The sequence below is a fragment of the Anarrhichthys ocellatus genome, unplaced genomic scaffold, assembly GCF_004355925.1.
Source record: "Anarrhichthys ocellatus isolate YVR2014 unplaced genomic scaffold, GSC_Weel_1.0 scaffold4, whole genome shotgun sequence".
In the NCBI taxonomy this organism is placed as follows: Eukaryota; Metazoa; Chordata; class Actinopteri; order Perciformes; family Anarhichadidae; genus Anarrhichthys; species Anarrhichthys ocellatus.
In genome coordinates, this window is record NW_022280034.1 from 8,080,742 (window position 1) to 8,092,750 (window position 12,009).

The 12,009-nt window shown below is 41.9% G+C and overlaps 1 protein-coding gene across 1 annotated transcript; it reads left to right on the plus strand.

The window, feature by feature from the left end:
* Positions 1-3,983: 3,983 nt before the first annotated feature.
* On the plus strand, positions 3,984-6,486 carry adrb1 (adrenoceptor beta 1). Its single transcript, XM_031843554.1, has one exon. The coding sequence runs from the start codon at positions 4,361-4,363 to the stop codon at positions 5,552-5,554; it is 1,194 nt and encodes a 397-aa protein (XP_031699414.1). The 5' UTR covers positions 3,984-4,360; the 3' UTR covers positions 5,555-6,486.
* Positions 6,487-12,009: the final 5,523 nt, after the last annotated feature.

Genomic DNA, 12,009 nt, shown 5'->3' on the forward strand with positions numbered 1-12,009 from the left:
TTATTAGCTTTAATATATTAGAAACTATATTAGAAAAGTATTAAATCTTCACTTTGTACTTTTTTTAAATAATAAAATATTTCCTCGTACATGTGTGGTTGCTTTCGTTTACAGTCAGTCAGCTTGGATGGTGCCTTCAGGTGCACGTATCCAGCTTTTATAAATGTGTCTACACACACGTGTCGCCACACACACCGAGCAGTCTTAAGTTGTTCACAAAGTTCACGCTCATAGCTTAAAGCTTTGTTCTGTGTCTCTGTTTCCTCTCTGACTGATTATACTTTTGATTATGATTATTCACGAAACAAGGAGCTCTTTTGATTTAGACCACACAATATTGCCGTTATCCAAGTAATGAATAAAGTGCCTGTCTTTTTTATAAGAGGAGGTAACCACTTTGTGAACTGATGACACCGAGCGATTGCTGTGCACTTACAGGGATATTATATTTTAAAAAGTCTTATTAAAATCTCTCTTAACAAGCATTCATACGCTTCATCTCTACTCCACAAAGGGACGATAACAGAAGAGATGCTCTAATAATGTGTTACCGTAATACGCTGGGTACTTCTTTGTGTAGCATACAGTAATATGATAACTTGTTGTATTCCCTTATTGTTTTTCAAAGTTATGAGCTGTTGCCAGAATCGGGTCTGAGAGCGTTTTTGGTTATCATCACTGTCATCGTGTCTCACAACATAATTGTGCCTGTCAGGCTGTTTTGATTTGGTTGGATCACGCGGCCCAAGTGCTTTGCTAAAAGGGCCGTTACTGTACGGAAGCAATAACAATATGTCTCTGTAATGGGTGAGATGTTTAATTCCCACAAGTTATTTATGTCAAATGAACTGCAACATATTTTGAGCTTTGTTAGTCCTCTGGCGTTTTTTGAATTAACAGCAAAGACTTTGAGTGGCTGCCGATGGGGTTCCTTCATTTTCTCACTTGATTTCTTCTTCTGTCCCAATGCGGCACTTTAAGATGCAACAAAATTAACGAATAAAACATTTTCATCTAGTCTGGTGTGTGTGTGTGTGCAGTTTAGGTTTCCATCAAAGACAAATGCTGCAATTCCACATAAATTCTTCTCATATTACAAATTTCCAACGTACGAGACTGCAGCCCTGCTATGTGAGACGGTATTAGAAGCTTCCCTAATAAGCTAGTTCCTTCATGAATTAGGTTATGTGTGAGCTCACCTCCGAGGACAGAAGTCATGAAGTCACACACAATAGCTTTACATGCGTGTCTAGTGAAGAAAAGCAGACTGATATACATTTGTCAGTCAGCTTAGAATAACATGTATGTCATGAAAAGTGACCGTTTGATGCCTTTTTTACCCCAAAACAATTCTTTAACCACCCTGCACTTTTATTTTTGGTGTCCGTCCATCCCCCCCTCATCTGCTTCACGTGCTGTCGATCTGACAGCATCATTAACCCGGCATGTGTTTCTGCTCCATGTTCTTCGCTGCCACACCAGAAACAACATCGGGATTTACAAGGATACAATGCTGAAGCCTTTCACAGGTCAGGGCTGCCACCTCCTCTTTTTGCTGCCGGTGACGGCCTACATGGTGATATAACCGACTAACATTCATTTTAAAGGAAGCAAATCCTTCAAGTAAGCCATGAGGTTTCTGAGAAATCAGATAAGAGTCTCTATCCGCACACAGCTCCTTTCAACAGCACAACAAAGGCTTTTAAACGCTTCCTCTTATGACACTCATATGATGCATGAAGCGGACACTGGGAAATTGTTTCTGACCTCTCTGCAATTAATTGTGACTTAGAAGTATCATCATTTGCCAATTTGTTATTAGTCCATGTGCCAAGGAATGTTCTGCTTTGTTAAAAATGGAAAATTAAGTATAAATGTAGAAAAATAAGTTGACTGATTTAATTGCGACTTGGGGTTTTGTTGGCTGAGGAGTTTGTTTAAAAGTTAAAACCACAGTTTTCGCACACTTTTAATTACAGGAAAATGGATTGGCTCTTCATTCTGGCTGAGTGGGCTCCATTAAGATCATATCTGTGAAAGAGATAAAATATTACATTTCCAGCTTGTATGAGTTTTTATGAAGAAACGAGCTGCTGAAAATGTGCACCTAAACACATCCCAGTTTCTCTGCCTCTGCTTCTCGCCTCCATTCTCACCTCTGCTCAGAAGCTCAATCTGTAAACAAGAAGGCATCGCTTCAGATGATATAATCAACTTTGACCTTTGACTCGACACCGGTGTTGACACTAAAGGGCCAAGCCGCTAAGTCAAGTCGAACCTGCTCTACTTCCCTTTATTCCAGCATACAAAGCTTGTATGACGATGTGTGGGAGGGAGCTGCAGCAGCTCAGTGTGTCGAGGGCACTTCGCTCAGCTTATTTTTGGGAAAGTGAGGGAGCAGGTGCACAAAAATATGGAAATATGGAGATACACGTCATAAATGTATACCTATAAGAGACATTAATACACCAGCAAGTAAAAAACCTTCAAGGAGTTGAAGGGAATGTTTTTTATTTAAAAAAAACAGTAGTTCTGCTTTAAATCCATCACCCTAAAGTGTCAGTTCATCTGCACATGCATGGAGATATAGCTTCGGTTGTATTCGTCTGGATTTCTGCCACCAATGCAGTACAATGAAGGTGAATGGAAGCATCAATCATGGTTTGAGACTATTAAACTTGAGCAGGGGAGTAGAAATGTTGAGGTCACGAGACTAAATCCTTCCAAGGAAACTCCCTGACCAGAAAATGAAGTTTGTAAATTGTATTTTCCACACTATCTGGAATAAATTGTGACCGAGAAATACTCACTCTTTTCTTTTCTATTCCTCTTTAGATGACGTAACCTTACAGTCTATTCAATCAAAGCAACCCAAAAGTTGGTCTTATTAATGACTTATATTGAATCATTTAAGCTTATGTACATTCACGATATTGAATATTCTTGCTGTTACATAACACTATTGCTCTCTTTTGGGTTGCTGAGCGTGAGTGTTGCTGTGTTTTTTCAAGTGTTAATTATAAAAAAGCAATTAGTTGTTGAAACAGGTCTAAGATGACCTTCCTGGACAAGTATTTGAAAATCTGCATTTCTCAGAAACCCCTATAGATGCCGGTTGACGAGGCCTTATTATTTCAGCCTCCTCATATCTTAGTAAGAAATGCCTGCTCCAAACATGTAGGTGGCTCTGAGTGCCTGAGGTATAGACCCAAGCAGCTGATGTTAACAATCTCAGATAAGCTTGTAACGTTGGGTCATTCGTGTCTGGGGCTGGGTCATTATTGACAGGCATGCTAATCAACTCACACACACACACACACACACTCAAAACAAACACGACAACAAGAACAAAGAGGTTCATTCGTGTCTGCAGTCTGTGTGTCAAGAGGCCAGCTCAAACACGGATCAAAGATGTCTTTCCTTGTGTTCATTCTTTGAAAGTCTCGTCTTTCAGCTGTAGACTCAGACACATGACTTCTCAAGACCTTCTTTCACAGTTTTGCTTCAGTGAGACTTTTAGGTTCCACTCTTTCCTGGTCTTCTTCCCGTCTCGTGTTGCATTGTTTTTGTTTGTGCATAAGGCCATGTCTGTTCCTCAGCCTCGGCTACTGTACTTAACTTTCATCTAAATAAGCGTTTATCTGGATTTTAATGACCCGGAACTAACCTGGATATACTTGAATAGTTTGGCTGTTGGACAAACCCTGTTTTATAATTGTCTAATGACAAGATGTTTCTTGTAATGCTGTGAATCCGAGAGCAGATCTGTGGTTGGGCCTGCCCTCATAGCTTTGGAATGTATTCTTTGTGATAAAAATATAAAATGGACAAGTGGAAAAACAAATTTTTTTTGTGATGGCAAGAAAAAAACAGCAAAATCCCTGAATAATATCATGGTGGTTTTTGGATCTCCATATCTGCCTCCTCGTGTTCCCAAGGCGGATTTTTAGAAAGATAACAGTCACAGGGCAGTTTGGGGTATAAGCTGTGGTTACAAAGCTGCTTGCTAAAAATGTCCTCCTCTTACAAAATTAAAGTGTTTATTTATTCATTCATGCGCATTAGTTTCAAAAGATGTGATAAAGTGGGACTGATGAATAATTTGTGATTCCTCAACTTCATTGTTGGGACAATTTTGTCCGCTGAGCTGCGTTGATTGGTCCTGAGGAGCAGTGATGTCACCGCCCGCTCTGATGTGCCGGCCGGTGCTGCAGCTCGCGCAAACTGAGGGCGAGAGAGGAACTCCAGATGGAGTTTGGCGCGCGACAGGAGTAGAGCCGTGGCCCGTGCGTCCGCGACACACTAGAAAGACTGCCTTGATGAACTCGACCTGGTCCCGCACACAGCGCAGCAGCCCGTCATGGGGGACGGTGGCGCGTCCTCGCCGGTGAATTTCCAGAATGGCTCCGGCGCAGAGTCGTCGGACGCACCGGACTCCGCTACGGCCGTGTCCGAGCAGTGGATGGCGGGGATGAGCGTGTTGATGGGTTTGATCGTCGTGTCCATTGTGTTCGGCAATATCCTGGTCATCGTTGCCATCGCCAAAACGCAGAGGCTGCAGACGCTCACCAACGTGTTCATCGTGTCCCTGGCGAGCGCGGACCTCATTATGGGGCTGCTGGTGGTGCCGTTTGGCGCGGCGCTCGAGGTGCGTGGCTCGTGGCTGTACGGCAGCTTTTTCTGCGAGTTCTGGACCTCCGTGGACGTTCTTTGCGTAACCGCCAGCATCGAGACCCTGTGCGTTATCGCCATAGACAGGTACGTGGCCATCACCTCCCCTTTCCGCTACCAAAGCTTGATAACCAAAGCTCGGGCCAAAACGGTGGTGTGCGTAGTTTGGGCCATCTCTGCACTGGTCTCCTTTCTCCCCATCCTGATGCACTGGTCCCGGGACAGTGTGGACACAGACTGCTACAACGACCCTGAATGTTGCGACTTCGTCACCAACAGGGCTTATGCCATCTCCTCATCCATCATATCTTTTTACATTCCTCTGCTGGTTATGATATTTGTTTACGCCCGCGTGTACAGAGAGGCGAAAAAGCAGCTGAGGAAGATCGACAAGTGCGAGGGCAGGTTTCACAACAACTTAACCGGACTGACCTCTAAGTTCAAGAAGAGGCCGTCTAAGATCCTGGCGCTCAGGGAGCAGAAGGCGCTCAAAACGCTGGGGATCATCATGGGGACGTTCACTCTGTGCTGGCTGCCCTTCTTTATCGTCAACGTGGTGCGCGTGATTTGCGCCGAGATGGTGGACAAGGACCTTTTCGTGTTCTTAAACTGGCTGGGGTACGTGAACTCAGCGTTCAACCCCATTATTTACTGCCGGAGCCCGGACTTCAGGAAGGCTTTCAAGAGGCTGCTGTGCTGCCCGAGGCAAGCCGACCGCAGGCTGCACATCAGCTCGTGCGACCTGTCCCGGTACTCCGGTGGGTTCGTCTCCGCCCTGGAGCCCGGCACATTGGGGCTGTGGTCGGCTTGCGCCGTCTTGGACAACAGTGACAGCAGCCCGGTCGGGGCTGTAAAGCTGTCGCACTCTGAATCACAGCTGTGAAGGAACACAAATATATACTTTTGTTGAGGTGGATTACTACAGCCTGGGGAAGGAGGAGTAGGCTACAGCGGGCGTTTACTCCTTGAACATGGGTTTCTTTTTGGACAAGAGCCGCACCTTATTAAACGAAGGGGGTCTGTTCGATATCATAGAAGTCAAAGGTCAGGCGAAAATACATGCATTGTATTTAAAAGCCATATTTTAAAAGAAAAGGGAGCAGGGTTAATGCTCTTTTCAAGATGCGCAAATCTCACCAGTTCAGTGTCTAAGAGATGATCCAATTTTTTAAATAATATCAACCCTCATTTTTCATTTAAGTGGATCTAATGAAACATAATCGGTGCTGCACTGACCATAAAACGTTATTCAGTGAATTGACACTCCTTACAAAGAGCGCACTGTTTAATAATCCTCGTGTTTTTGTTTATTTCTTATTTTATTGGATCAGGAGTTCAGTGTTTATTGACGCAGATAATCTATTAAGGGGCAGTGGGTACCTTTAAATTGTCCCCGGGTTCTCGATGGCTCATCATTTATTCTTAAAATGACTGCTCGGACGCACTGTAATACACTGATTGTTATTTAAATGCAGCGGACATGAGTGAGGCATTTTATTCGGAGTGACTGTACTGCAGCCATGTCGTGCTCACAATGTGTTTTTACCTCACAGCCATCGGCAAGTGCAATTTGTACGACAGGTATTTGTTTATATTAAACATTTATGTAAAATATGTATTTGTATGTATTACAACTAAACAAGTGAATGTGGGACTGATTCCCACGCCCTTTGTGCATATTGTATTGTGGTGTTTAGTAGGCCTACTGATGTGAGGATTTTGAGCCTCCCCCTTTGTCGTTCTCATTTAAGCTTTACATGCTATTGTGAGGTGGCGTGTTGACTCCTGTGAAATAAAAGGACGTTTCATTGTTAATTACTGTTTGAGCTTTATTTGGAATTTCATTCTATTGATGGTTGGGGACTGCTGAGAGCAACTCGAACCTGATTGGCCTCGTTGGAGAGATGAGCCATGGAAATCAGCTTTTTAAACCAGTGGATTGTATACACATTCATGCACAGTTGATTATGCATTCAGCGCTTACATGTTGACTTTATTCTCAACTGTGCCGTGATCAAGGTTTATACAGCACACGGTATGCAAGCCAAACACAAACAATTGTGATATGGCTGGATTGAGATAATGATAAATCAGTTTCAGCAAAAGATATATATATATTTCTATCATTTAAAAAGCATTGTTGCTTTTTCACATTCAAATTGAACTAGAATGCATTTTTTTTGCAAAAAAGCAACAAAAAGTGTGATTTTTAACATTCCATGCCCAATGCACTATTTTAAAACTTTAACTCATAGGACCCTAGCCCTATTTTTAGGCCTCTGCTCGAAAATTGCATAGCCATACTCAAGACAGTCCCAAGCTCTAACTACAAGGTCTATTTTAAAAATTTTGATGCTAGAATACTGGTAACACTTGTGAGATGTGTTGAATTGTGTAAATATTGTGTATATGTTACTGGTTAATAACTGATACACTTATGGCACAAATTTCTAGGTTCGCCTGAAAAAAAGCACTTGTTTTGAACATTTTTTTTTTTTTTAAATAATGCAGCTGCAAGCCTAAAACCACACCACAGTCATAGAACAACACGTTTTACATGTCCCCACAACATATTTTACTTCGATTGAGTGAAGCAGGCCAGCATAAATGGTCATAAAAATCTAAATTTTGATTTTCGGAACCAGCTGTTGCATTGCTGTATACTAATTTTATATACTATATAACTAAATATTAACTATATATTCACTTTTCTTATCACTAAGAGTGTTCAATAATCCTAATAAATCAGTTTGACACCATTTTGAGCAGTTATGATGTGTCATATTTGTCATTCATAACAATAAATGGCTCATAATGTGTGTCTATGTGACTTTGGTAAGGCCGATTTACTCGTGTGAGACATTTTTAGATGCGGGATAGTCCAACGGGAGCCATGCAGGGGTGTTTGATCGTATCCGGGTCTGTTTACTGACTAAAAATCGCAAAATGCTGGGCGAACACCCCTCTCTACATGGATTGCTCCACCCCACAGAATCGTCTGCCATTTTGTGATTCATTCCGCCAGCGCATTGATCTCACTCACAGACATGCAGCAGAACATGGCGGGCAGAGCTGTGCAGAAATCGGCTCGAATAAATCCGTTTTATATCGCCAAAACGTAAGTTTTTTTACCCAATTATTTTTCTCGTGACCTGCGACTGATGTTGGCATGCATACCCATAACTTTTGAACAGTTTGAAAGAGAGTAATTTGGACGCCGCTGTGCGTTTCCGGGTCGAATCGTGCCCCTCCTGCATGTGTTCATCCGCCATGTGCGATCCTGCTCCGTGATGAGAGAGCCATAGAGTGAGCATAGGTCGTCGATTTTTGGCCAAAATTGTGGCAAATGTTCTAGATATCTTCCAGATATGATATTAGTTCATGTATAATTGTGTTTGCAGTGTTTACAATGGCTGGTATGATGATGTTGCTCGGACTTTTCCCGTTAATTCGATATTTAATATGTCTGGAGCAATAATCATATTTCTTTATGAAAAATGCTTTCAACGACATGCTGAATGCTGCACACTCTAAAACAGCCCCCCGTGGGGGGCTCTCGGGTCCTATGTTAAAGATGTACTCCAGCGATCCAGTAATAACAATATCCAATATTTGTCAAATAGGCCCTGTCCATGTAGAACATGTTTTTTTGTTAACATGGCAGCTGTTATGATGTGACCCAAGAGAGATTTCCAGTTCTGTCTTTGGGGAATATGAATTAGCCCTGAAAGTGGACGTCTCTACACATTAACACGACGTGCTCTGCTAATGGTGCTCTCCCAGAAGAGTATAGAGCTGTATACACTTCAATTAGACCAGTAAAAAAAAAAAACTCAATGGAACTAAACTCAGCTGTTTTAGCCAATGAATATCGTTTAGATATGATTGGCTTGACTAATACCTGTGAATGAGACCCAGCTTTAAAAAAAATAAATTAAAAAAATAACAACAGCAGTGCAGCTATTATCTTTGATGGCCTCCTGGCAAAAACCCACGTCATTATTAAGCACTGTTTGTTTGGCAGGAAGTTTGAGTTTGGGCAGATTAGCTGTGGGCTCACAGATGGAGGAGCTAATCAGCAGCTTTAAGAATAATTGTTCCAAATTGCATGTGTATCAGTGGACATTCTGGCTGCTCAAGTCACAGTAGATTAACTGATATCACTGCGACCTCTGCGGTAACAGAGGTATATGGTAAACACAGAGTTTACGTTCAGAAATAATAATGGTTGGTGATTTACCTCTTTTTTTTTTTTTTTGCAGAGAAGTAGATGAGAAGATTGATACAAATTCCCTCATCTAACTCTCGGCAAGACAGCGAATAAGTGCATTTCCCAAAATATGGAACTGTTCCTTTAATTGCAGCGTATTTGCTCCTGCTCAAACTTTGTCATATATTCATTGTCCCTGGAGTATGGGCACATTTTAGAAGACTAGGTGCAACTCCAGGTGCAATCATTCCCCATGAAATGTCCACATTCCCAGCCGTTAATGCATACCTAATCTAATTCAAACATGTTTTCACAGCAGAGGGAAGTCAGACATTTTCTATGACCTCCCAAATCACCGCAACCACACTGCACTGAGACTTTAAAGGAGCTCTTTCAGATCCTCTCAGGCAACAAGTGTGAGGTTTCATTCAGTTATTAGGACTCAACCGCCTCTCGTCCAGATCATGAATATTGTCTCTGCCAACCACCGCCTACTGCCATCTGACCAACATAAACATAATTCTTTGTGAATTGGTAATCTTCTCTTTTCCCAAATGACACTCAAATTGATGCTAAGACACGCTTCATAACATACTTTTGAATAATGATTTGCCTTGCACAAAGACTGTGTACAAAAACAATACTGTGAATCAAGGTCAGTTAAAGAGGACTTGCATAGCATGTGCCACTCATCGTGCTCCTGTGGGGACCAAACAAGGGACAACGGAGATGAGCGACTCTGCTAAATTGCAGCGGAGAACCAACAGAAACATGATTTTGTAAAATGCTCTGCAAAGACTCATTTTCTTCAGGAGGAGTTGGAGGCGAGGTTGTTCCAAGGTTCAAAGTAAGAAAAAACAGAACAGTGATTTCTGAAAACAAGAAATGTCACCTGCATGTAATTATTGCTGATTGCGAATGATAATGACCTTATCACATCCCAACTGATGTGCTAAATACATGCAACGGGAGCATAAAAGTGCACCGTTTTGCACAGCTTTTAAATTACTTCAAGTCTCTTGTTTGTTGACATCCAAAGTAATTGAAGTGTACTTAATATCAATTATAAACAGTATATATATGTAAAACATATGTTTTATTAGCCTGTTAAGCCATACAACTCAAACCCAAGTGATAGATTTAGCTACTAGGGAAACAAAAAATGTCTTATTTATGAATGTAGCTAAATGAGAAGCATGAACATGTGGAGAGCCAGCAGCTGGGACACGCATCTGATGCCAAACATTGATAAAACTCAACTTCCATTGGCTAATAACTGCCTTGTAGCCCTGTAAGATTAAATCCCTCTGTGATTTATTCCAGTCTAAATCACGCTGCGATGGTCGAGATGTGGTGCCAAAAGCAGGTGCTATGCTACATGTGTCCATCTGCTTGGATTCCCATGTGAACTTGGCGCTCAGCAGTCTCCATCTGCCGTGCTTTGACCGTTGCTCATGTAGCCTAAAGATTGGGGCAAATTTGTGTTCATCTTTTATGATGTAAATTTCTGTCTCAATTAAAGAAGTATGAACTATGAAACCGAGCACTCATGACTTACTCCTTTAACCATTCACAATGGATGTGGCAAAGTAAGCAAAAGCATTTTCTCACTGGCTCACTGGTTTCTAACTCCAAATGAGATACATTTGGCTCAGTCAGAAGATTGTGGCTCCAAAAACCTACTCTGACGTCACCAGCATGACTGCACTGATGAGAGCAAACATTATTGTGTGGTCCACTTCTGACCCTGTGTCTCTAAGTGTTCTTATTTTCAACCAGCTTGCCGATATCTGATCACCATCATCGTCATAAATCCGAGCATTTTGGAACAGCCCCGGTCGGTCTTTCACAATAACATTGAGGGTCAGGGTTGGACTTGCACACACAATGTGTTCAAAGCCCTCTGAGAGACCAAGAGTCCAAAACAACAATGTTGCTGTTTTGCAACCCCTCGGCTGACATTGGGGGTTTTTTACCCCTCACAGTAAAGGTCATTGTGTCACACCAGAAAAAAAACATGACAGTGGTGCATTAGATATTCTGTACGTCGAGACTGGCTCGTCTAGAGGACAGAGCACAGGTACACAACATGTTTGTGTACCTTTGCTAATGGGAGAGAACATAGGAAAGTTCTGTTAAACAATTCTTTACATTTATATTCATTTTTGGGACATTTCTCTTAACATTGATCCTTTTGAAATGGGGGAATAGAAACAGCTTTTCTGTAATATTTTAAGTTGAATAATAACGAGGAGATACAGTCGGTAAACACATGTAGTTGAGTGAAAAAAAGCAATATTTTCAACTGAAATGTAGAGGAATAGAAGTACAAAGTACTATTAAATGGTAAGTAAAGCACAGTACTTGAATACATGTACTTGGTTATTTCCACCACTGCAGAGTGGAATGAAGCTGAACAGCAGCTTGGCCTTCGTCACTCTCAAGGCCGAGGTGCTACCGTTCTTGCCGATCCCAGCCTCCAGACTCTACTCTCGTCTGCCCCCCTGCATGAAGATACAGAAGTGAGTTCTGCTTTAAGCATGAAACAAAACACATTTCATTCACTAGATTTACTCTGCTGACACCTGCAGCACATTTGATTAATCACAGATCTGAATGAACATCTGGGTCTGAGAAAAATGACCCCTCAATTTCCATCTCAGAGGTGGAAGTGAAGAGGCAGAGCAGGAGAGTGGCATACAATCAAAGCATTACCGAGACGTTCCACACGCACCAGGGCTGATTTTTGTAATGGCATCTAATGATAGGCTAGATGGATACATGAATATTCCCAATTAAAAACATGTTTTTGTACACAGAATGACAAAACACTGAAGTTAAAAGACAAGTGGACTTCAATAATATTCATTATAGAGACCCATTCATATTCAAATGTTTGTATCTTAATGTTGCAGCTGTAGCGGTGTAGGGATGTAATATAGGAAAGAAAAATAGACACGGGCAGGCTTATTACCTCTGCACCTTGAGAGCTATACTGCCATGTTTGCTGCCGTGTCTAAAGGACACAGGCGATGCTTTATGAATTCAAGGGTGGTCATCTAAGCTGATAAGAGTATCCTTTATCAGCGAGCTAAAAATAGCCCGGCAGTAACCATTGGCCTGAATTG